Source organism: Pithys albifrons, chromosome 2 (assembly GCF_047495875.1).
Source record: "Pithys albifrons albifrons isolate INPA30051 chromosome 2, PitAlb_v1, whole genome shotgun sequence".
NCBI classification, from domain to species: domain Eukaryota; kingdom Metazoa; phylum Chordata; class Aves; order Passeriformes; family Thamnophilidae; genus Pithys; species Pithys albifrons.
Genome location: NC_092459.1, coordinates 45,345,129 through 45,371,830, shown reverse-complemented (window position 1 = coordinate 45,371,830; position 26,702 = coordinate 45,345,129). Strand labels below are relative to the sequence as shown.

Below are 26,702 nucleotides of genomic sequence, written 5' to 3'. Positions count from 1 at the left end.
TTGCTAGCTGGTTTTCTTGCCTGGTTTAAGGTAAAGAACTATTTCCCACTTAGCCTTTTACAGACCTCGATGGCTTTCACTTACGGCAAAAATAAAACTGCTTCTTACACATGTGAATGGCCTGGAAACATTCTTTTGGTTTAAAAAGAAATGTTCATAAAGTGTTAAAATTATTTATACAGGAATATAGAAAAAAACCTGTGAATGTATTTCAGTGCATCTACAATATGCAGAAAATAGTGTTAATATGATTATATTGTGACAACGAGATATGGTAAAATGCACATATGGCTAAAGCACCTGTGGACAGAGGAGACACACCTAGAGGGATAAAGCTAACTGTTTCTGACTGAATTCTGCCCCTGTCACAACCTTCACAGTACAACGGCTGTCTCGGTTTGAGGGGAAAAACCAAAATGTTTTACCCACAAGCAGGGGAGGGGCCTCCTCCACAATAATCACACCACTCTTTATCAAATTTAAGAAAAGGAATTTTAATACAAGAAGGATAACTGCTATATATATATATATATATGTAAACAGACTAGTGCAACCCACTTCCCCAACACCATAAGAGAAAAAAAACAACAACAAAACCCAGCAGGTTTTCCTCCGGGAGAAAAGGTTATACTTAAGTGTCCTTGTCACAGCCCAGCTGGCTGCAGAGTGAGTTTCAGTCCCTCTCCAGCGAAACAGACGAGCAGTGGGCTTTCAGATGGACTCAGTCTCTTCCCCTGTGTTCCCCGTCCAAGAAGCAGAAAGGTACGAGCAACCAGCAGCAAATCCAAGGCAGGCAGCAGCACGGCAGGAAAAAAAAATAGTCCGAAGTAGGCAGCGGCAAGACAGCCAGGGAAAAACCCCAGCAGTAACCAGCAGGGCAGCCTGCCTCCTTGGAGCCCCCACTCCCCCGTTCCGCCAAGCCAAGACTGAGGAGAATATCCAAAAAAAAAAAACCAAAAGAGACAAACCTGCCCCCACCCCAGCGATCACAGTTAACTGCTTCTTTTGTTAACTGCTGGCCTGGGCAGTTAAGTGGCAGGGGAGAGAATTTACATAATAATCCCAAACTACAACATTATCCACCCCTAAATTCTCTTCCATGCCGATACTCTACATTAAACTTAAATTTTCTTTCAAATAATTAATTGTTTACAAGTACAGTAATATGAGTCGTTTACCCAGAGATAAGTTCCCCTTGAGGTACACATCGTGTCTCTCCATCTTCCTGCATCACCCACCAGGTGGAACCAGATCCTTGAGCAAAGACAACCCCACGAATGGGTTTGCCTTTGCCTGAGGCAGGGTTGATCCAGACTGTTTTCCCTAGCATACCTCTCAGGTGTATTACAGGGACTTTGTCTCCATCTACAGTGTGAAGGGGTTCTGATTGGGCAGGGCCGGCTCGATTGACAGAGCCTCTAGTGTTGACTAGCCATGTAGCCTTTGCTAAGTGTTGATCCCAGTGTTTGAAAGTCCCTCCACCCAACGCCTTCAAAGTGGTTTTCAACAGTCCATTACACCGCTCAACTTTCCCGGCAGCTGGTGCATGGTAGGGGATATGATACACCCACTCAATGCCATGTTCTCTCGCCCAGGTAGCAACTAAGCTGTTTTTGAAATGAGTTCCATTATCTGACTCAATTCGTTCTGGGGTGCCATGTCGCCACAGCACTTGTTTTTCCAGGCCTAGGATGGTGTTCCGAGCAGTGGCGTGAGGCACTGGGTGTGTCTCCAGCCACCCTGTGGTTGCTTCCACCATGGTGAGCACATAGCGCTTGCCTTGGCGGGTCTGTGGCAGTGTGATGTAGTCAACCTGCCAGGCCTCCCCGTACTTATACTTATCCCAGCGTCCACCATACCACAGGGGCTTCACTCTCTTAGCCTGCTTAATGGCAGCACATGTCTCGCAGTCGTGGATAACCTGAGAGATAATGTCCATGGTTAAATCCACCCCTCGGTCTCGTGCCCATTTATAAGTGGCATCTCTGCCCTGATGGCCCGAGGCATCATGGGCCCATCGAGCCAAGAACAGCTCTCCCTTGTGCTGCCAGTCCAGATCTGTCTGTGATACTTTCACTTGCGCAGCTCGGTCTGCCTGTTGGTTGTTGAGATGTTCCTCATTGGCCCGATTTTTGGGCACGTGTGCGTCTACGTGGCGGACTCTCACAATCAGCTTCTCTACTCGGGTGGCAATATCTTGCCATATATCGGCAGCCCAGATGGGTTTCCCTCTGCGTTTCCAATTGGTTTTCTTCCATCGGTCTAACCATCCCCAGAGAGCATTGGCCACCATCCATGAGTCGGTGTAGAGGTAAAGCTTTGGCCATTTCTCTCGTTCAGCAATGTCCAGGGCCAACTGCACGGCTTTAAGCTCTGCAAACTGACTCGACCCACCTTCTCCTTCAGTAGCTTCTGCAACTTGTCGTGTGGGACTCCATACAGCTGCTTTCCATTTGCGATTAGCCCCTACAATGCGACAGGAGCCATCGGTGAAGAGGGCGTAGCGTATTTCCTCTTTTGGCAATTGATTGTATGGTGGAGCTTCTTCCGCACGTGTCACCTGCTCTTCCTCTTCATCTGCTAGACCAAAATTTTCACCTTCAGGCCAGTTTGTGATGATTTCCAGGATCCCAGGGCGATTTGATTTTCCTATACGGGCGCGCTGCGTAATCAGGGCAATCCACTTGCTCCAGGTAGCATCAGTGGCGTGATGTGTAGAGGCAGCCTGTCCTGACAACATCCACTTCAGCACTGGTAGTCGAGGTGCCAGAAACAGCTGTGCTTCTGTGCCAATCACCTCTGAGGCGGCTTGGACTCCTTCATAGGCGGCTAGGATCTCTTTCTCTGTGGGGGTATAGTTGGCTTCAGATCCTCTGTAGCCTCGGCTCCAGAATCCAAGTGGTCGGCCTCGAGTCTCACCAGGCACCTTCTGCCAAAGGCTCCAAGACAGGCCATTATTCCCGGCGGCGGAGTAGAGCATGTTCTGTATGTCTGGTCCTGTCCTGACTGGTCCAAGGGCTACAGCCTGAGCAATCTCATGCTTGATCTGGTCAAAGGCTTGTTGCTGCTCAGGGCCCCAGTGGAAATCATTCTTCTTACGGGTTACCAAGTAGAGAGGGCTTACGATCTGACTGTATGCTGGGATATGCATCCTCCAGAACCCTATGGCACCCAGGAAGGCTTGTGTTTCCTTTTTGCTGGTAGGTGGAGACATTGCTGTGATCTTATTGATGACTTCTGTTGGAATCTGACGGCGTCCATCCTGCCACTTCACTCCCAGGAACTGGATCTCTTGGGCTGGTCCCTTAACCTTACTCCGTTTGATGGCAAAGCCAGCTCCCAAAAGGATCTGGATGATTTTCTCTCCTTTCTGAAAAACCTCTTCTGCTGTGTCCCCCCACACAATGATGTCATCAATGTATTGCAGGTGTTCTGGAGCCTCACCCTTCTCCAGTGCAGTCTGGATCAGTCCATGACAGATGGTGGGACTGTGTTTCCACCCCTGGGGCAGTCGGTTCCAGGTGTACTGCACGCCCCTCCAGGTGAAAGCAAACTGTGGCCTGCACTCTGGTGCCAGAGGAATGGAGAAGAACGCATTAGCAATGTCAATAGTGGCATACCACTTTGCTGCCCTGGACTCCAGTTCATACTGGAGCTCCAGCATGTCCGGCACAGCGGCACTCAGCGGTGGGGTAACTTCATTCAAGCCACGATAGTCCACAGTCAATCTCCATTCTCCATCAGACTTATGCACAGGCCAGATGGGGCTGTTGAAGGGTGAGTGGGTTTTGCTGACCACCCCTTGGCTCTCCAGTTCACGGATCATCTTATGGATGGGGATCACAGCATCACGGTTCGTTCGGTATTGCCGACGGTGCACTGTCGTGGTGGCAATTGGCACTTGCTGTTCCTCAACTTTCAACAGTCCAACAGCAGAAGGACTTTCTGAGAGACCTGGCAATGAGTTCAATTGTTCAATCCCTTCTGCCTGTACAGTGGCTATTCCAAAAGCCCACCTATGCCCCTTTGGGTCCTTAAAATATCCATTCCTGAGGTAGTCAATGCCCAGGATACATGGGGCGGCTGGACCAGTCACAATGGGGTGTTTCTGCCAATCTCTCCCTGTCAAGCTCACTTCAGCTTCTAGCACAGTCAACTCTTGAGATCCCCCTGTCACCCCAGAAATAGAAATAGTTTCTGAGCCCACATGTCCTGATGGCATTAATGTGCATTGAGCGCCAGTATCAACCAAAGCCTTATACTTTTGTGGGTCTGATGTACCAGGCCATCGAATCCACACAGTCCAATAGACACGGTTGTCCCGTGCCTCTACCTGGCTAGAGGCAGGGCCCCTCTAACACTGATCCTGGTCATAGCGGTCAGAACCTTTTCTCGATGAGTACACCTGGGAGGTGCCCTCCTGTGGGTCAGATTCTTGCCCGTGGGAAACTGGGACTGCACTTACTCTCACTGACCTTCTTCCATTCTCCTTCAGTTCTTGTACTCGGGCTGCAAGGGCACGGGTGGGTTTCCCATCCCACCGTCCCATGTCTTCTCCATGTTTGGCCAGGAAGTACCACATCTCAGTTCGTGAGGTCTGTCCACTTCCTCTGGCTGGGGGGCGTCTGGCTCTGACTTCAGAGGTTCTCATTCGCACTGGTGCCACTTGGAGACTTTCCCTAATTTCCTCTCTGATCGCTTTTACCTCTGCAGGCAGCGTCTTGAGACTCTCAACCAATGTCTCTACAGCAGAAATACGGGCCTGCATTGGGCTGTGGGTCATGCTTTCATATATCCGGAGCTTATTTGCTACAGCGCCCACTGTTTCATGGTTCTCTTCCCTATACATGGATGCCAGGAAATCGGTGTATTCAGCTGGCCCCGAGCGTGAAAGGTCCCACCACATATGTGGTGTGCATCTGACCTTGTCAGGGTCATTATTGGCTTGCCCACCTCTTCCAAAAAGCACGTCCATCATTGCCATCTCCCTCAGACGTAAAATTCCTTCTTCCATCGTCTTCCAAGTCTTCCTAATATGATGTTCCTGCAGGATTTCTCTATAAACAAACTTCTCTCTTACACTCGTTAGAAGTCGTGCCCAGAGTGAAAGGGGCTTTGATTCCCTCACGAACACCTGTTCAATAGCCACGTCCTGGGCCAGAGCCCCCAAAAACCTGGCTTCAGCACCATCCAGTTGTAAGGTTTCACCCATAAGGTCCCAAACTCGGATCAACCAAGTCAGGATGGGCTCACCCGGGTGTCGAGCAATGTCTTTCCGCAAACTACGGAGATTATCAAATGACAATGACTCAGTGATGATCTCAGGCTCTGGGTCTGCTTGCTGTGGAGGTGCAGCAGCCCCCTCATCGTCTGCTGGATGGTCTAATTTGGTCTTATATTTCCTTTTCTGAATAGGGGCAACTTCCATAGGCTTGGCCTGTCCTCCTGGTTTAGCCTCATCCTTTTCTCCCTTCACTGTGGCATCAGGGGTTTTATTCTCTCGCTTTTCCCCCTTCACTGGGCTAGGTTTCTGAATGCATTCTGGAAAAACCCTGGCCCTACCTTCAAACATTCTGTAAGCTGCAGGGATACAACCCTGCAGAAAAACCATAAAGAGCAAGATATCTCTGGCATCCAGGGAGAATTTAAACATCTCAAAAGCTGTTGTAGCAGACTTGAATGGGGAATGGACAAAGGGTTGGGAGAAGAGATTCCCCTTTGTTCCTTCCCAAGGGTCCGTACTATTATCACTGAATCCCCAGAGGTAGCAGCTTAGGTTGCGGCAGGAAAACAGCCTGGAGAGCACCACCCACATGACATCCAAAGGCATCGAATTCATGGCACCATAAATCCAGAGTAAGAACTCAATAATAATTGCGGCTATTTGAGTTTTGCTCATTGATTTGTTGATAAGACTTAAACCTGCCGCTCCTTTTGGCATGAATTTGTACCAACAAAAAGCCAATATATTATACAGGATGGTCCTGATGAACCCTAAGCTCAAGACCCACATGGTGCCACAAAATAGCAGTTATCCTTCTTTGTTTACAAGCCCCACACGTTGGGCGCCAAGAAATGTCTCGGTTTGAGGGGAAAAACCAAAATGTTTTACCCACAAGCAGGGGAGGGGCCTCCTCCACAATAATCACACCACTCTTTATCAAATTTAAGAAAAGGAATTTTAATACAAGAAGGATAACTGCTATATATATATATATATATGTAAACAGACTAGTGCAACCCACTTCCCCAACACCATAAGAGAAAAAAAACAACAACAAAACCCAGCAGGTTTTCCTCCGGGAGAAAAGGTTATACTTAAGTGTCCTTGTCACAGCCCAGCTGGCTGCAGAGTGAGTTTCAGTCCCTCTCCAGCGAAACAGACGAGCAGTGGGCTTTCAGATGGACTCAGTCTCTTCCCCTGTGTTCCCCGTCCAAGAAGCAGAAAGGTACGAGCAACCAGCAGCAAATCCAAGGCAGGCAGCAGCACGGCAGGAAAAAAAAAATAGTCCGAAGTAGGCAGCGGCAAGACAGCCAGGGAAAAACCCCAGCAGTAACCAGCAGGGCAGCCTGCCTCCTTGGAGCCCCCACTCCCCCGTTCCGCCGAGCCAAGACTGAGGAGAATATCCAAAAAAAAAAACCAAAAGAGACAAACCTGCCCCCACCCCAGCGATCACAGTTAACAGCTTCTTTTGTTAACCGCTGGCCTGGGCAGTTAAGTGGCAGGGGAGAGAATTTACATAATAATCCCAAACTACAACAACGGCCCTGCCAGGTTTGCCCTGTATAGAATCACAGAATAGTTTGGGCTGAACAGGACCTTTAAAGGTCACCTAGTCCAAAGCCCCTGCAGCAAGCAGGGACATCTTCAACTACATCAGATTGCTCAGAGCCCCACACAGCTCAGACACCAGATGGAATCTGCATATGCTAATTCAGACATCTGAGGAAAAGAGAAAAAAATTACATGTTTGCAGGACTGCGATCTCTGCGAAGGCCAAACACTTCATCCTGCACTGACTACTATGACCTAAAAGTAGTGCCCTTGAAATCAGGTAGGGCTGCATAAGGTTAAAATCAGGAAATGGCAGTGCAAGCATAAGCTGTAAGTAATTATTTTTAGCAGATGGTCTCAAATAAGAACAAGTGACTGCCACTGAAACAGCGAAAAATATTGTTTATAAAGTACCGCAAAAGAGGAAGAAATGTCAGGGTTATGTGTGGCTGTAAATATATAATGCACAGTGATTTCTTATGTGCAAGATCTCTCTGACCTACAGTGCAGAGCTGGGGCACAGATGGCTTCAGCAAAGGACAGCAGGGAAGCATTAAAAGAAGAGACATGTGGAAGACCAACATGCAGGCTGGAAAGAGAGGCCATAACCAAGTGCCCTGGAAGTTCAAAGGGAAGAACACTCATTTGTTGAACTTGGACGCAGACACAGGCAGGGCAGAGTGCAGTTCTGCCACCTCCATTTCCAGGGTTGCCAAGACCACTGTGCTGAGTGACCTTTGCTCCTGGGCTCCCCATTGAGCCGCTAAACCTCACAGAACAGCGCCTGTGTGAGACAGGGAAGGCTGAATTAGGGGAGTATTAGGAGAAAGAAAAGAAAATTAGGAGAGACCTAATTTTGTCTGAGCTTAAATCCATGGATTTCATGAAAAGTAATGATCTTAAGTTTACTTGCTAAGTGGAAATCAATTTAATAAAATCAGCAAATGTTTAACAATGCCTAGAGAGGGCACAGACCCAGAGTAATCTCCATGGGCTCCAAGTATGGCAATTTTCTTAACTTTAGCCAGGGGATTTATGGGCAGGTTTTTCTTTACGTATGTGACAAAATTCAAAAAGATTATTGAACCTAAAAATACCTTGGTATGTCTGTAGCTAGATAAGGAGCCTTTAACACATTTCATACTTCTATTTTCTAAAGCATTCTGAAATCTATACATAGACTACTATGAAGGAACTTATTCTTCTGTAGGTACATTTCAAATCAATCTGCCTAGAGAGTAATTATTTTCCCTTCATAGTTCTGGGTCAAAGATGAAAACAGTGTGTTCTATGTTGCATTTTCTTCATAAGAAAACCACATTTCCTGACAGATTACTTTTCATAATTAACAAAGACTTGCTATAAAAGAATATGATTTTCAAACTCAGTATTGAGACAAAGGTTAGTGGCTCTTGTTTCTGGCAAGAATTCAGAATTATATTCAGATGTTTGAAGTCAAGAAAGAAATTTTAGTTCTGCAGGTTATAAAGGACAATGCTAAAAGACCAGTTAAGTGATTTTTTATTTGCTGTTAGCTTGGTCACCCACAGTAGGTCTGCTCTGTGTCATGGCTTCCACCCCAGTATCTCCAATGACCCATGAGGGACCAAGCCAGAGTACATCATGTTCTTTGAGTCCAAAGGACCTGATCTGAGCAGCTGTCAGAGCCCAGAAACTCAAGCTCCAGCAATGGGAAGTGTTCAGGGAACCTCAGGGCAGACAAATGCCTGACCACATCAAGTATTAAACAGCTGATTCTATGCCAAAAGTCACAGACCTGGTAACAAGTACGATGACTGGATGTGCAGCTGGGTGTCATATACTCAGGATCTAGCAGAGCCAAGCAGGGGGGCTGGGCAGGGGACAACTGGATGAATTTACACCACATGAAAAAAAGTTATAATGAGGAGAGTGCAACCAGGAAATATTTTTAATTTCAGGCATAACAATTCTTTGGGCAAGCCATAATTACTGTATTTGCATTGGTCACAACAGGGCACTATGCCAGAAAAAAAGTGGTAAAATCTTTCAACCAGTATTAAGAGGTCACCTAAAGGAAATAGTGTCTTTCAAGCCTAGTTCCACAGTGCCTGCAAGCTGGATACACTTAAGGAGCCCAAAGTGATGAACAATGAAACAGGAAAGGAGTGTTTGTCTTAGCCTCAATCCAAAATGATGTTTTGTGACATATTTGCTACTGTAACATATCTCTGATCAAGTCTCTAGGAATGCACTGCTGCCTTTGAGAGAGCCAGACCAGAGAAGTAGCATGTGCAAGCATCCAGAAGACAAGCAAGTCCAGAGACAAACCACGGATCTCCACAAAGCTGGGAAATTCAGAGACAGTCTGATGAAGGGGAAGTGAAGACTTCCATTGCCAGCTGCTGGTTTTGGAGAAGTTCCCTTCCCAGAAACCATATTAAAAAAAAACCCTTCTATAAAGAACAGCTGGCAGCAACATGCATTCTGAGAAAACTATTATCTTACTGGATTACACAGTATTTTATTTATGTAATATCTCACTGCTGGAAGAAAAACTGGTATCTTTCAAGTTTTGCTTTATTAAACTTTGATGTTGAGCTTCTTACTTCAGCAAAACACTCTCTCACATACTGCTCTAAATGAAAAGTGCTATCAGCCCTCAGACTACACACCAATTTTCTTTGTACAGGTGTATGTGTTAAAAGCACAAGGACACTTAATAAACCACAGACAGTAGGCTCCAATCACTACCCCCTACTTATTCAAGCACTGATCAGACAGAAATTGGAGGCTGAAGTCACTAACTACAAGGTAGTGTACCTAATGTGAGGTCAGAGGGTTTCTGAGTCTGATCCAGAACTGCTAAAGCCACCACACACTGTTATTGTGGCTCCTCAGCTATGTAGGTACCCCACAATGACCTGAGAAAGCCCTGGGACCTCTGAGGTGTATGTTCATTTTCACAGTATCAGACAGGCCTTAGACAACATATCTCACCTTCCTACATATAAGTCTCACTTTCCTTTTTAGACTGCCATGGCTACAGCTCTCTGCTATTACCCTTCATACTTTATTGCTCAGAATACACTTCACTAATTCACTGCTGAACCCCAGCTGTAAGTCAGAGCCAAAAAAGTTCTTGCCACCAATTCCAGAGAAAAAGGTACTCTAAGAGACTGATTTTGAAAGAACTTTACCAAAAATAACAACTATGTAGTATATCAAATTAATCAGAATGATGTGATACTGCTATCGCTTGCAATAAATGGATAAGCATAATGATTTTACAAAATTAATACAAAAAATCTCAATACTATAATTCTCATAAAGTTTAGGATGTTAAGAAGCAGTAATGGGTGGACAAGCCAACAGAGCTCAATTGTGCCCATACCTCAGAGGCTGTAAGGGAAGAAGCACTGGTCCAGGTTACCAGGACACAGCATGAGTGGATGCCAGGACAAGGGACCCACAGCCAGGCACAGGCAACCCATGGATGTGACAGTCCAGGCAGGGGCCAGACGTAGGAGCCTCAGTCTAAAAGCATCTACTAAGAAAAAGTTGGGGGAGCCTTCCTTCTCTTGAAAAGCTCCCAGGCTGACCAAGGCATCTGTTATCAGCCAGCCAGCCTTGAGCACACAGTTGAACTCCTAGGAGCAGGGGGTATGCTCTGGCCCCAACAGACCAGAGTCCACTGCTGTATTATACCATTTTCAACCAAAAAATGCATGTTACAAATATTGTAAAAGGATGTAGTGCTACAAGAACTCCATCTAAACGTTTGGTTTTTTTCCTTTGGTTTACCTAAACCATCCTAACCTCATTCTGTTGTTGGTTCCAGCTGTACAGGTGAAACGTTCATTCTTTCCACCCCATCTTACCTCTACCTGTTGCCTTCCATTCTTCTTCTCAAGACATGTTGTCTCTTTGGCTTGCCTGAGGCTAAAAGCATCAGATTGTAGCACTATCTCTAAAAGAGCTAAGATTCTAGCATTATTATATCATCACTATGACTTCTATATAATTTTATTTGTCCCTTATGTTAAAAGCAGCCTTTTCATTCCACCTAGTGGGGCTGAGCCAGTGCCTGTAACACAGCACACATGTACACCAGGCACAGCTCCACCTTGCTTGCCCCAGGCAGGTGGCTTCTAAAGTACACGTACCAATGTCCTCACCCAGAACTCCTGCCGGGAACAGACACATGGGCACCTTAAATGTCCACCTTGATGTCATCCAGCACAGCATACACAACCCTGGATGTGCCCTGGGGCTGTATCCAGCCCCAATCAGACACACCTCTATAGCGGGATTTACCACCACATCTATGCCATGAGGCAAGGACTAACTAAGGTTACAAAGCTCTGAGCACACAAATCAATGCATTATTTGTGAACAGTTAAAAAGTTGGTGAATGGCATCAGAATCCAATAATGCATCCGTATGTAATTGTATCAAATACCTCAAAACCCCTTTGGATGCTGTATTTTTCTCTGTTAAAATATTCACCATGTATTTACACTTCACACACGCTTCTCTTTCCCTTTTGCGGTTGAAATGACAATATGGAAATGAGAACAAAAGTTCCCAAATCAAAACAAATATATGTCCCCTTCAGTTTACCTACTAAGTTTTGTTTTTCATTTATTGCTATCATCCCAAATGCTCCTATGGAACCTCTTCAACCCATTACCAAGCTGCAATTGATAAAACACAATCTGCTCCAAATCCTGGGCATTTACTATGTTGAAATGTGGGACATCTGCAGATCCTTAGGTTTTACCCATTTTTGTCATGAACTTTGCATAATTTTCCAGTAATGCTGTGCTTGGAATTCCTTATAGATTCAAAACAGAGGTAAATGCCTCACTAACCACTAAGTATATAACAGCACAACGAAAACTGAATGCAGGGATGACTGTGATATTTTAAATCCAACAACAACAACCCAGACTGCCATGATCCTGCTGACTGTATGCTACAACCAGGTCCCAAGATGCTGACTTTAAGAAAAAACAGGCAAACCACATTTATCATTCCCTTGGATTCTCACCAGCCCCCAGGATTACATGACAGACATGTTTTCACTTGCTTGTGGAGATGTGCTGTTATTTTTGCCTTGCTCGTAATCTTAGTTCTGTTTTATTACATACTTCATCTTCTCCCACTTTTTCCATATATATATGTGTACACTGATTAGAGTCTTTCTTTTATCAATCACATTTAACTTACATGTTATTCATTTTCCTTCTCAAAAGATTTTAAGTATGCAGTCCTCATGAAATGCAAAAAAGAAAACCTGAGTTCAAATAATACCACATGTTCAGTGAAATCACAAGAGATCCTGTAAATCAAGCCATGATCCCAGTAGAAGACCCTTATCCCAGAAGGCCATAAACATGTCTACAGGTAAGGACAGAGGGATGAATGGAAGCCATAGGAAACTCCCATATTCCAAGCAGTTTTTGTTACATTGCAGTATCTATTTATGCTGCTCCTCAATTTATTCTGCTCATTCAAGGGTGGAACAGAAACACAGTATTTTAATAATGAATGTGAAAGCTACTTCTTCTTAAATGCCAGTACCTTTCATCATACTGCAGAAATACCTATTTTACAGTAATGCTCCAGTAAAAACTACATGCAGAATGAGAGATAACTAGTCAGTGTGTGACTTCAGACCCCTTATCAGTTTTCAGAGCCCAGTTCAGATGTTACTGATATTTACATCTCTCAGAACATGTTTGGTCATTTCACTGCAGCTGCTACCTTTTTTTCATGTTTTCACTCAAGACTCCTTTGCAGGAAGACAAAGTATCAGTCATCCTGCCCGCCAGAAGCACCACAGTATGTGACAGTAGAGACGCTTGTCAGAAAGCTGTACCCAAATTCTGCATTACCAACAGCCCCTACAGAGCATTCCAGAGCTCACTCAGTAATCATGACAGATAGCTTGCCTTAACGTCTCTGCATTTCTATTGGTCTCTTGGCATGAAAACACCTTCAGGAAAGAAAGTAAAATGGAAGATTAAGCTAGGGATTTATTTGGTGGTTTCCTCTTTACTGCCCAAGTTCAGCTCACACTTAGAAAAAACAAGGCCGAATTTTCCCGATTATAACTCTTGTCTTTCACTTGCCCTTTCACCAGAACCACACTAAAATTTGCTTTGTAGCTCTAGCTTGGCTCTCCTTGAATTCAAGCAGCCATGAATGTTTGCCTTAAGTTTCCCAACAGTCGCCTGTGTTGGCATTGCATGAAATGCTGAGGCAGATTTGCGCAAACAAACCTTTTATTTGCAAAGAGAATCCATCACCGATGATATTCATCGACTCCAACTGCCACAGGGAAAAACAAAGGGCAGAGAGGAAGGAAATTTGACAGGCAGAGGGGAAACTCTTTCCAGTGATGAGGAGGGAATTACAGATTCTTAGAATCGAGTCCAACTGCAAACCTGACCCTGCCAAGTCCACCAAAAGAAGCGGCGGGATGACCAGAGCCTTCTCCAGGTGCGCTCTCCGCGCAGCTGGAGGTGAAGATAAGGGTTATAATTGTACCATGCTTGCCTTCCGGTAACGCAGACATTTTATCCCAGACCTACCCCAACTCGCGCTGCGCAGCTTCCAACTTGAAAGTGTTGCACGCTGACTGCCAAGGTTCATGTGTGATTTATTACTAAGCAAAGTTAAATTAAACCACAATTACGTACTATTCACTAAGTTCTTTCACGGTAGGGAAAGGGGGGAAGACCTGAATCCCGGAACCCTGACAAGCACTCTGCGGACAGAGGCAGTGCATGGGCGTGGTCAGAGGCACTTGTCATGTGCCGGAGGCAATGAGGAGAACAGCTGGGCCTCGGAAACTTCAGGGAAGTCGCGGCACCCGAGAGCACAGGCGGCAGCCCCCGACCCGGGGTCGGGCTATGGAGGGGCAAGCGGCTACCCCCAGCCTTGGGCAATGCGGACAAGCGCAAACCCGTCAGCCACGAGGGAGTGATCTCGGCCCCATCCCGCACTCCTTGCCCGCTTCCTCCTTGTTAGAAACAGAATTAGGGCTTTGTTAAAGCTAAAGGAACTGTAAGCGAATAGTTATGCGGTACTTAGTTTCCAACGTTTTTCCCCGCCTTTGGAGGGGGGAGTGGGAATCTTGGGCAGGCAGGAGAACCGGGCCAGACTGTGAACCCCAATTCCCAGCCAATAGGAAGAGGCTGGGACCTTTCAGGACCGGGGAAGGGTATAAAAAGTTCTGTTTCTTTTTGTTCCTGGTCTGTCTCCTAGGTCAGAGGGACACACCCGATTCAGCTGAATAAAAGTTTAATTTTGCTTTAACAACTTTGTCCCCTCTAAATTTTATTGGTAAAATGTGAGCATTTCTCACATCCCCACGCTGGTGTCCGCCGCCGGGGGCAGAAGGAGCCGCTTAAGAGGGCCGTAGCGGGCGGGCACGGACCGAGACCCTGGGCCCACCACAACTCCCGGGAAACAGCACCGACCACGTGTTCCTCCCCGGCCCGCGGGCGGGCACGGATCGAGACCCTGGGCCCACCACAACTCCCGGGAAACAGCACCGACCACGTGTTCCTCTCCGGCCCGCGCGCGGGAAACGCGAGCCCGCGCGCACTGCCCCCGCCCCCACCCTCGCCCAGCCAATGAGCGAACTCAGCGGGGAAGGTGGGCGGGGCTTCCGTGGTGACGCGCGGGCTCTCGCTCAGCCCGTGACGCGCGGGAAGCGCTCCCTTAGTGCGGAAGCCGCGGCGCCGACCGTACCATTACCCGCGGGATTGAGGGGGGCAGGCTGGACGAAACCACGGCGCGCTGCGGGCGGGGTCAGGCGAGGCGCTGCCGTGACGCCGCGCGGGGCGGGGCGGCGGCGCCAGCGGGAGAGGAGGGAAGCACCGAGCTGGGAGCGGGAGCTGCAGCCCCTCGTTCCTCCGCACCACCGCCATGGGCCGGACACTCGCTCTGCCTCTCGCCGTCTTTTCCCTGGCGTGCTGCCTCTGCGGGCTGGCCGCCGGCGACGATGCGCCCGTCGGTGAGTGATTCGCGCCCCCCCACCTTCCCCCGTCTCCCCCGGGAGTGCTGACGGGGCAGCCCCGCCCGGGCCCGGCGCTGGGGGCAGCGGGGCGGGCTCTGCGCTCCGAGCCCCGCCGGGCCCCGGCCCTGCCTGAGCGCCCTCCGCGGGGCCGCCGGGGGCCGCCCTGCGCTCCCTCAGCCCGGCCGCCGCTTCCGCAGGGCGCCAGCGCTGCCTCGCGCCGTGGCCGCAGCTCGCCGCGCTTGTGGCCCGCTGTCCCGGGTATTGCGGGTTTGGATCCCTTATCCCGACTGCACGCCGCCTGCAGTGCCCCCGTGGCTCGGCGCGGGTGGCTGGGGCAGTGGCTGGTACTCGCAATCAGTGCGGGTCTTACAGCGGAGTTAACTCAGCGCGGTGTTCTGTCCCTGCTGCCGCGCGCTCCGTATCCCGCTGCGAGCCCCGTTATCCGCCCCCCTGGGTGTGCCCGCACTTGCCCACAGCTCCGGCCCCGTGAGCTGTTTGTTTGCTGAAGTGTTCATCAGGCCGAGAACCGCGAAATGCGCCGCGGGCCCGCCCCGGAAAGCGAAGGGGTGAAGTTGTGTGGAAGTGTTGGGACTCCCCTGGCCGCGTTGTGCGGCGGGTAGCGGGGTGGGGGCGGCCCCGGCGGCGCTGCAGCCCCTCGGTGTCCTGACCAGCAGGGCGGTGGGGGCACCCGGTGGGAACGGGGAGCTACTCCAGGAGTGCTCAGCCAGGGGTTAACAGCCGCTTCGCTGCAGCGGGAGAGGGCACTGTTGGGCCAGCAGGACAGACTCTTAGTTGTTTCCGGGTTTCCTCCTCGAGTGTAAAGGGAATACACGAATTTACCCCGTGTGAGAGCCAACAGATTTTTTCTTGGGAGAAAACGTCACCTTGCCTAAGCTGAAAAGCTAAGTTGATGGTACCAGGGTAATCTTTTTCAGTGGAAAGCAGATGCCTGCTAATGGGGACAGCTGGGAAACTTGCTGTTATATCCCGTGTATGTATGAGTGTGTATGGCCAGACTTCTCGAAGGAAGATTTGGGCAGGGCTCTCCCCACGTGGGTGTGCCCTTCCAGCCTGCGCAGGGGATTTTTTAGGTGAGGCACAGCGTGCGCAGAACTGACCCCACCATTTAAGTCCTGAGGTCCATCTGCCAAGGCCAAGCAAGCTTGGACAGTGACAGAGAAGTCCTCGGGACTGTCACAGCACCCGGTACTAAGCGGGGCTGACCCTGCTGAGCATCCGAGATGTGACGGGATGGGATGGCAGGGAGGCATTGAACTGCCAGGGGACGGTCCCACTGAGACTGGAACTCAGGTCCTTGGGATTCAGAGTCCAGAGTGCTCTCCTTTACACCACGGGACCGCCCTTGTTAACCCGTATAAAAGACCCTAAGAGACAACGTCTGAGACCCTGCCACAGATCCTGAAGTTAATAGTTCAATGATAAAAGCATCTGATCTTTTACTCTTTCAAATCAGATCCTTCTCCGTGCTAGTTTGGGAAAGCTGTTTTTGAAACTGAACTGAAAGCCCTAGTGCATCTGGTATTAGTTGTCTGCACTGTCAGCCAACTGTGTTCCTGTTTCCACAGATGTACCGTGCTACACTTTCAGTGTACCAGTGAGGGATTTACAAAAGTGAAGGTTGTTCATTTGTCAGAAGTCGGTGTTGTCTGCGCTGTGGTCATTCCTTAGTTGTATATCCATAATAATAATTGACCTTTTTCTCCCCACTGACATCTGTCATCCAGGAACTGTCATAGAGCTCTTCACGTGGTTTGAGTGATGCTTTCCCAAAGGGAACAGGGCAACTGCTCACTGTTGCAAACCGACAAAGGTCTTTTAATATCTTATCTGAAAGGGAAGAAGATGGTGACCTGACCGGGTAGATTCAGGCTTGATTCGGATTGTCAGATTACTGAAATTACTTAACCTATTTGTAGTTGTTATCTAAGAAGTAAATTACCATGTTGATTGCCCGAGATAAAAGCGTTCCCTTCGAGGAGAAAAAGGTCACCCAAAGGTGCCCGGAGTAGGTGGATATGGTGTGAAATGTGCTGGAGAGCATGTGACATAAGGAGTTGTGGGTTGTATGTGGGTTTACCGAGTATCATGGCTGTATGAGTAAGTCTTAATTAAAACTAATGCAGTAAAAATGCAGATTTGGAGATCTTATTTGAGCCAGATAGTGGATGTGTTGTCATTGTGGTTTTAAGGCAACAATATTTGGCTGAGATCGATGTAAAAAAGCAGCTGAAATGGTTTGATCGCTGGCTTCTGCTGCTATCAAAATATGAGTAGATTGACTTTCATGCATATGGTTATGAATTTCTCCAGGTTCTTGTTTTTATTTCCCATACACTGATTGCTTTGTGGTGTGGGGTTATTTATAGCTGACTGTATTACCTAAAGGAAAAATATAGTCAAATGGAACCAGGGTCTTACCTACCATCTGAGGTTTTCATGAACTTCTGCGAAACTAATTTAGTGGACTCCAGTAACTTCACTAGAGTAGTATATCCTGTTCCTGAGTGTACTGTAGTTAGAGGTTGCATGAGGCAAAATCATGGTGTACACGTGGGGTACTGCTGTCTGAAGGGAAATGTACTTACATCTTATCAAAAGCATTCGAAAGTTGTAGTTTTCACTTGTAGTTAGTTCAGTGAGAAAAGGATTGTGCCTTAACCTGGGAGATGTACATACGGGAGGGTATGGATCTAAGATCTGTTTCTGTGGGTGAAGTTGCTCTTTTGACGGTGGTAATTTTGTCCTAATTGGTGCTTTTTTTTTTCTTTCAAGGCATCTGTGGAAACTTTTCTGACTGCACTTCATGTATTGCTAAGGACCCAAGTTCAGCAGACTGCAGCTGGCTGAAATGTGAGGGTAAGGAGGACTATGCAGTGTAGATCCTTACTGTGCTGCCATTTTTAAGGAAACTTCCTTGTCTGACCATTCAGGAGACCTTCTGGCAGTCACACTCCCACCAGCGGAAACTGTCACTGCCAGGACTGAAGCCCCTTTGCAGTGTGCGGCTCCAGTGACCGAATGTGTTTCCCACTTGGCTGCCTACACACCCCACACTCACGCAGGCAAACCAGATTTTCTTACCAGTTCAACTCCGGGTTTCCCTTTGCAGAGTCTCAGATGTCTCATTCCATAGAGCAGTTTATTCACTGCACAGTACCACAGAACCTCGAGCTGGGTGCCTCGGAGAAGGAGCAAAGGAAACAAAGGAATCCCTAGGCTTTTATACCTCTCTTAGTCCTGGGGTCACTGGCTCTTGGCTCCTGCTGTGTCTCTGAGCATCCAGGTCCCCATGCCCTTTGTTATGCAAAGGGCCTGTGCCAGTTCCTGGCCTCTTGCCAGGGGCTCCCTCCACCCAGAGGTCGAACTTCAGGGACACACCTAGCTACCTGCATGGAATGTATTCCTCAGCCTCATGGAGAACCTTGAACTCCGCTAGACCTACTTCATCTGTATTGTTGATCGTTACACAAATACTCTGTTCTGTCTGATACCCTAATGAAGCATTAAATCTTAGTTTGAAACTGTCATTCATCTGCCTTCACTTGAGAACTTGAAATGTTTGATATGTTCAAAATTTTCCCAGATTTTTAGGGCTTTTGGTTTCAGTGTGTACTGTTGATAAACTAATGTTTTCCAGGTGGTTCAGAACATTTTTAGGACAAACTATTCCTGCTGGTCACAACCATTGCTTCTGTCCTGAATTGCTATAAGAAAGAGGAGTCTATTCAGTAAGATTAGTTAATGGCAGTGTCCATAAAACTAAGAATTGCAGCCCACTGAAGGGAACGTGACAGAGCTGAAAAAGAATTTGCTGGTCTCATTTAGGGCCTTCGTTTTGTGATTGCAGTTGGATGTAAGTACATTTAGGTGACCTCCGGTATTCAGTTCAGGAAGAGACGAAATTGCTTTTGAAAAAGTCGTACAAAGACTACATAAGCAGTCCTCAGCTGGATCATTTGTGCTTCCTGTGTGAGGTGGAAACGATAAGAGGAGAGAATGTCTTGACTGTAATAGTGATTTTTGTAGCACTTAATTGTAGATGACCAAGAAAGATTATATATGAAAGTTAAGATAATTTGGAACTAATGAAATCAAATTTGGATGCAACTTGCCCTTCAGGAAGCTCTCTTAGTTCTTGTGATGGTGGGCCAACAGGCACATACTGTAAACCACCCAACAGATCTGTGTAGCTTCTTTGAGAGAGAGGTTGAAATCTGTCAAGGGAGAAAGGTGTGCAGGCAGACAATAAGAAATTATGTCTATCCAAGCACAATTTAGTTCCAGCTTTTCAAACTGGTCCTTGACTTTGAAATTTTTGAGGACAGTAAGATACTTTTTTACGATTCCACCATGGAGATGCAAAATGTTTAACCTGGAAAATGCCACAAATGGTAGAAACACTGTTTAATTTTATTGGCTCTGAAGAAAGAACATCAAACTATACTGTTGCAGCAAAATATGTAAGTATTGTCCAAGTGTTGATTTGAGTGGTGGAGTAACTGTAGTTAAAGAAAATACTAAAACTTATCTATTTATTAATATAATACTGAAGTCCTGTATATTGAAGTCTTGGCTAGCAGATGTGTTTAGTTTGTCCTATGAACAGTTTATTAGTATCTAGGAACAATGTCTCAAACACTGGCTACTGGAAATACCGTTTCTTCTTTTCTGGCAGGAGACAAAGAAATGTGTGTAAATAAAACAGAAGCCGCTGCGAGGAATGGCACATGTGAAATTGTAAAAGAGTGTTCCTGTAAGTATTTAGATACTCAGTTTTCACAGTGTTTAATGTGAGACAGTTGTGTTGTCTGTTGGCCTTTTGTTGATATGCCTTCTACAATTTACATAATCATGTAAAAGTACGTAAATAAGCCCTTTGCTTCCTGCTTAAGTGTATAATGTGTGATACTCAAATACACAGGTTTTTTGTGCGTTCAGTTAACTGCTTACTGTTGGTGTTTTAAGAAGCCTGATGTATTTTAGTAGACACATGTCTCTGGCTACTGCCTTGCTTTCTTAGATTAAAATGGGTGTTTCATGTTACATACAGCATATCCCAAGGAACTTGTCAGTGTCCTCAAGGCAGTAAGTTGCATATTGAACAAAAAAAGTTTGACCTACTAAGTCATCTGAAATGCAGTAAATAGGAAGAACTTAAGAACCTTCCAATTTTAATTGTTAACTAGCACAACTGTTCATGCAGTTCTGAAATACAGGATTTGGGATGCAGAACTGCATAAGATAAAACCTTCATGCTAGGAATGTGCTTCGTTGCTTGTCTACTTCAGACTTTTAATTTGTGCTTGCTGTGCAAAGTAGATTTGCAGAATATGAATAATTTAGATTAGATCTCATATTGCACTTTTGTGGAAGCCCCCCAGTTTTAGTTTATCTGAAAGAAAACTCGTTTTTCTGAAAGCTGACAAGAAATGGACTTTGAAATAGGATTTTTGGAGTTTAGGATCTAGAACAGCAAATGAAAATTCTGAATAATCTCGTCTAGCTGAATTCAACAGTGCTGCTAAAGAGACTGGCTCACACCAATAGGCATGAAGCTTTCTTGCTGCTATGGGTTATCTTGTGGTGGCAACCAGTCAGAAACAATTCTTTTGGACTTGAGCTTGTGTGTTGTTTTTAAAATTGTAGCAATCACCTCTTAATCAGGAGTGCTAAAATACCATTTTGTAGTGCTTTCCAAAGACAGCATGATGTTACAATGCCTTGTTCTGTATCTAAGAGAAGTGTTTGTACAATCTGCCTGTTAAACTTTTAGTGACATCAGGTTTTTGTGCTCTGGTTTGTGCATATTTAAGGAAATTAATTGTCATCCTTAGTAGGGGGTATTTGTTGGTATGAGAGGAATCTGTATACTTTATGGACTCTCACTGCTCATGGCTCAACACTGTATGCAGGGACTGACATGGGAAAACATGGGCCACTTTTTAGGTCACTCCAAACTGACTGGATGCCAGTGGGACCCACAAGAATGTAGAACTTTGTCCAGCCCATCTCTGTAGGAACAGTCAGCTCTGGTTTCCCATCAGGCTGAATTATGTTCAAGATGTAAATAACCACATTTGAATGAGTGTGAAACTATGATAGAACTCAGTTGCTGTATGAAATAGCTAAAACTATACCTGAGTTGTTTTTTAGTTAAATACCATCACAGATCTCTGTAATGTAACCATTTTTTCACAGCTTCTACAGCTGCTCCTCCTTCCAGTACTCCTACAGCGTCTTCCAAAACTACTGTACCACCTTCCAATGCTACCACAGCAGCAGCATCCAATGCTACCACAACAGCATCTTCCAGTGCAACCACAGCCAGTCCTGCTACCACAGCTCATACTACTATAGGTAATACGATACCACTGAACACAGAATGGCAGTAAACTAGGAACTACTGAATAAAATGGAAGGACCAGAGCTTCTTCCACAGTTCACTGTAGCAGCTTGACTGCTAAACATCTGATGTGCAGAATATATAAATGCTTCCAAAGTTGGGAAGAAGTGGATTTTTAAAAACTCTTAGTTATATTGACTCTTAAGAAGCATTCTCTCTGTTAAAAATTGAGCCAGTGGTAATTGTTTGAATTCGTCATTTCCACTGATCATGAATTTTTAGGAGTTTGGGTTTTTTGGTTGTTGTCCAAAAATTTCTCTGCCATCTTAACAGTGAAGTTAAAAAAATAAATCTAATCTTTAAAAACATTTGCTGATCAAGGGAGCTGGGAGGTGACAAGTTGGTACTTGATTAGTCTCAGGACAGTCTAATGTACAGTAGCGTGATGTTTAGCTTTGAGTAAACCCACAAATATTGGCACTTGTCTCAGGCACATAGTGCAATACCAATTCATTTTTAGTAGTAGTAATCTGTAGGGGAGGGAGGGGGAATGATCAGACACCCAGTGTTCTGGCCTGATTATGAAACGGTTTTTGGGAGACAATTAAGCTATAGGTAAGTATTTTTATTCCAGTCATGGCATTCACAGTTGGTGTTTTGGGGGGAGGAGGAGAAGGAGTGTGTATGTCCTGTCTAGAGATACTAGATTAATTACTTTTTTAGTACAATTAATACTGATTCTAAGGGCTGTTTAATGAAAGTCCTTTGCCTTGATGCAGTTTCTCAGTTGACTTGAAGCAGCTGTCTTGATGCCGGTTCAAATACCAGCATTTATATTAGTGCTTGAAAGAAAAGTGATATTTTTCTGAACAAAGGATCACTGATTTGTGGAGAGCCTTGAAATACTAGGATAACAGTGGCAGGCAAGTTTGAAAATAATTCTTATTGCAGAAACTTGGGTTAGTGCTGTGCAGCTGAACACCTAAATTGTGTGGGATACAGTCTGAGGACAAAGCTTATCATTGTTGAAACAAGAATAATAATTTGAAATAAGAATAAGAACTTAAGTGGTTGCAAATTTTGCTGTTGTGGTTTATGGTATGCACATACTGTTTTTTCTCAAACAGCGAACGTCACCAATGCAACTGCAACTACACATGCTCCTCTGCCTAAAACTACTGTCACTTCACCTACCACAACACCCACTATTCCAGGTAACTGCTACTGCTAATGTAATTAAAGCATAAAATACTTAGAAATTAGTGTCGCTTTAAAAGTTTTATCTTGAAAGACTTAACAACTGACAGCATCTAAGGAGTATTGCTGTATCTGCTGTTGTCACTTGATCTTTATAGCAAGTCTAGTTTTGTTAAGGTGATGTATGTATGTAGCAAGGTAATAGCCTGAGAGTCAGAGCTAGTTGGTGAGATACTGAAAGTCAGAAACATATTGGTGGAATGAAATCAGCTGGACAGTTTCAATAGCATGGCTGGAAGTCACTTGTTAACTCACCTATCTTTGGAAGGTAATATTTTCTTTTTCACTTGCAGCGTAATAATGGAATACTTAAATAATTTCTTTTTATTAAATGAAATTGAACTACAGTGATGGTAATAAGCTGAAGTATTTTGTTTCTGTGTAAAGCTCTTTAAAACTAGCCACCAGCAGATGACTGTTGCTTCCAGACTTGTATTTGTTGTGATTTCAGCTGAATTTCTTTAAGCATAACTCTTGCAGTGAAATACAATTTATTTTGAATTTAAGCAAAAAAAAAAAAAAGGAACGAGGAACAGACTGCAAAATGTGTCTTGAATATGAACGTAACAATAATATGCTTCTATGTAAAGAAGGAAGGCATTGTCTTGTTGGAAGTACAAATAAGGTTCAGGTGGGTATTGCTCCATATTGAGGTCCAGAGCAATTTGTCTATAAATAGCTCTAGCCTTGTACAAACAGTATTTATGTAATCAGAGTATCAGTATAATTAATCTAATTGCAGATGCTGATGTGTCTTGACTTTTGATTTTTTTTTTCCCCTGTGGTGTAATCTTAATAGAAGGAAGGCAGCACTAAAATCTGTTAAGCTGTGGTGAACATTGTGCATTTACAGTTTCTAATGTGTTTAACAGGTACAAATGCTACTGTGACTTCTACACCTCCTTCACCTGCTCCACGCAAATCTACGTTTGATGCTGCAAGTTTCATAGGCGGAATTGTCCTTGTTCTAGGGCTGCAGGCTGTCATTTTCTTTTTGTACAAATTCTGCAAGTCAAAAGACCGAAACTATCACACGCTTTAGGACCTACCACTTTATAATGGACTAGTAGCCCAACACCTGTAGTTCACTGAACCAAAATATTTTCTGTTGCTCATGGAAGACAGCAGTTCATAATATCCTTTAAATCTCTAAAAGAAGACTTTAAATGAATATTTTTGCAACATTATACTTTGCAAGAGGTGATATGAATCTCTTCAACAGGATTACTTGCAATATGCTGCATGGGTTCTAATGGCTGTTTTATTTTCCTTTAGTGGCTGCTGCTGTGGGACTTTTCTTGATATGCCAAATGTAGATGTTCAGAGATTCTTATTCGGTGGCAACACTGTTGAGTTAGACAATCTTGTGCTGATGTATTGCAAAGGCTAAGTTAATCAACACTTGATACAGTACCCCTGCAGTTTTATCAAGATGTGAATTATTGATGACTGACTTCAGGGAGTGAAATGCCATTTATACTAGCTTATGGCTCTTACAGCAGGTTGCTAGAAAGATGGACAAAAATGTAGAATTAGATAATGTCTTATCAGAGCAACATAACCCTTTTTTAAACACAATAATAGAAGTTGCCTCATAAAAATACTTCATTCCAAACAGAATTCCTATGCCCTTTCCTATTAATGTTGAAGGTGAATGTAAGGATAATTTCTCTGAAGGGGGAATAAATATTAGTGCCTTAAAGACTAAATTTCAGTAGGCTGCAAATGTGTCCCACCTATCTCAAAGATAAGTAAAACTTTTAAGCAATAGCTCTCCATAGGAAAATAGAACACATGTGACTTGAGCATTCCAGTTTCAAAAAATTTTCACTAGAATAACTGTCCCTTATTGACCTTCCTTGAGAGTGAGGAGTGTGGTACAGTGATATTCAGCTACAAAGAGAAGCTTTGACTTGTTTACTTTTTGTTCTGGCCTACAAAGACTGACCATAAAACTAGTGATAAAATGCAGTTCACTCCCTGTATAAAAAGGCAACAGCTCACATTTATACTTGAAATACTGATGTTTGGGAAATCCTGAGGTTTTTGTTATTCAGACGGTTCTTAAACTCATTGCAGTTAATGTCAAGGCTTTGGGTTGTTGTTTTTTTCTTTTTTACCCTCCTGTATGTCTGTTTGCTAAAGGAGCAATTAAGGCTAGTTCCGAGGTTCTGCTGATTAGATCCTAGTCAGGATTGCTATAATCCCGTGACTGCAGGCTACACTTTTTTCTTTCCTCTTCCCCCATCCTGACATCAGATTTGTGTCACCCTGCAGTTAATTAGTTAAGGAAATCTGTTTAGCCAAATAATGGGTTTGGGGTTTTTTTCCTGGCTGGATCAGCCATGTGATCTAAGTATCCAAGGTTCTCATCTCCAATGCAGACTGACTTGAGCACCTGTGAAAATAAACCCACAGGAAAAATGGAAGCAAAGATAAAATCAGGTGGTGTTTAGCGTAGCTTCTGATGATATCCCTTGATCGTCAGTTTTGGGATAATCTGTAGTACTGTCTTAGTAGCTCTGACTTTACTGGAATTTGGCACCTAATACAAAGTAGCATCAATAGCAGATAATAGTCCTGGCAGTGGAACTTGAAATACGAAGCAAATTAAGTGCACTTCAGTTGGAAACTTGAAGTGTACAGTGTTGCTTTCTTGTGTTCTTTTAGTTTGAATGGCATTCGTTCTGTTTTGCTGCATAGAAAACTCAAATTGCTACAAAACACAGAGGTTACTCACCGGTACTGTATCTTTCTAAACAAAACTAAGACTATCAGCTCAGGTTTATGAAAACAGCAGTGAGCAGCCCATTTCCAGCTTCAGTATGTGTGTGAGTTAGATAGTATATCCTTGGCCTTATTGTGAAATCACTTAAATCTGTCCTTTCCCTATCTAAGGAATATTTTATTACATTTGTTTTAAAAGATATCCATGAGCTTGTATTCTGTGCTTTGAAGTGAGCAAAATACTCTTAGACTGAAGTATGACAGTTCACATTTAGCTCAGCAAAGCAAACTATGTCTAGTATGTAATTTTTGGCCTCAAAGGGCTCTCTTTTGGGAAACTCTCAGAAAAAGTCCTACAGAACACTTCGTAGCATGGAAGACATTGCCACAAAAAGAGTTGCTTTATAAAATGTTGAAATGCTTTTTCTTGAGCTGTGCTGATCCTGATTTAGGTTGCTGATAAAAGTGTGCTGGTAAAGCAAACTAAAAATAATGTTTAAAGTGCCTTAAAATTGCTTAATCGTTTGCCTCAAATACCTTGCCTTAGTTAATAAATTTTTTGTGGTGCCAGCAATTGCTATTTTTCAAGACTTTGAGAAACCCAGGATCTCTGACATGTACAGATGCCTATTTGAAAAACTCAAGTTTGTGCTATATCAATTTAGTCATGTTCCAGAAGGCCTGCACTACACACCTCTTGCTCATTAGCCTTGCCAGCCGGCAAGGTATTAATTCCACAGGTTAAGAGTTGTGGCTGGAATTGTTTCCCTTTTACTTATTTGTGGGGAGGGGAGGCTGGGTTATACATCTTCACCATGTGCTTGGCTGCCTCACTGTTGAAAGTAATTACTCCTTTGTGAAATGGCAGTATCAGCTGATCTGTGCTGTATGTACTAGCAAAAAACCTGAAGTAACAACTTGCAGTTTTTCTTGGCCTTGTGTTTTGAAGTGGAAGGTAACTCATAGATCTGTAGTTGTACTTGCCCCTAAATCACTTTTAGGCACTGAATTGTAGTGACTCTTCAAGTTACCTGGCTTTTTCTTGAGGCCAGCTTGTGCAAGTATCAAGCTGTTACCTTATGAGTGTTCTCTGCAAGTGTTGTTGTAAAAATTTGTATTTTGTCTTCAGTGGAAGAAAACTGAAGCAGTTGTAATCACAAAACCAAATTGATAAATAAAATCTGTTGAATGGAATTTTACCTGTAAACTTTTTTCATGTGGGCCATACCAGAGGGGACTGTCTGCTTGCTGACTTTCTGAAATAAGAGCTGTTTTCCACAGGAACTGAGAAACAGTATAGGGCAAAAAGAATGAAAGACTGAAAGATTTGTTAACTCCTAAATACAGTAATAACTTTGCATGTGATATGTGCAAAAATACTGATTCAGATTTAGAATTGTCTCCTAAAGAATTTTCATTTATGTCATGTTTTTTTGTGTTAGCTTAACTCCATTTTTCACAAAAAGTCCAAGAACAACAAGGCATTTATTAAGTGTTCCACTTGGAACAACCTGTAAGGCTTAACAGTGCTCTTTTCAATAGTGAAGTTTATAATACTGGATGTCAGA

General features: G+C 44.6%; 1 protein-coding gene across 1 annotated transcript; it reads left to right on the top strand.

Annotated features, from left to right (window-relative positions):
• The first annotated feature begins 14,594 nt into the window (after nucleotides 1-14,594).
• On the top strand, nucleotides 14,595-26,328 carry CD164 (CD164 molecule). Its single transcript, XM_071548883.1, has 6 exons — nucleotides 14,595-14,783; nucleotides 17,580-17,663; nucleotides 19,483-19,560; nucleotides 21,006-21,164; nucleotides 22,278-22,364; nucleotides 23,280-26,328. The coding sequence occupies exons 1-6, from the start codon at nucleotides 14,696-14,698 to the stop codon at nucleotides 23,447-23,449; spliced, it is 666 nt and encodes a 221-aa protein (XP_071404984.1). The 5' UTR covers nucleotides 14,595-14,695; the 3' UTR covers nucleotides 23,450-26,328.
• Nucleotides 26,329-26,702: the final 374 nt, after the last annotated feature.

Coding starts and splice junctions, on each gene's coding strand:
- CD164 (XM_071548883.1), top strand. CDS start 14,696: ATGGGCCGGACACTCGCTCTGCCTCTCGCCGTCTTTTCCCTGGCGTGC. Junction 14,784..17,579: donor CGGCGACGATGCGCCCGTCG/GTGAGTGATTCG, acceptor TTTTCTTTCAAG/GCATCTGTGGAAACTTTTCT. Junction 21,165..22,277: donor CACAGCTCATACTACTATAG/GTAATACGATAC, acceptor TTTCTCAAACAG/CGAACGTCACCAATGCAACT.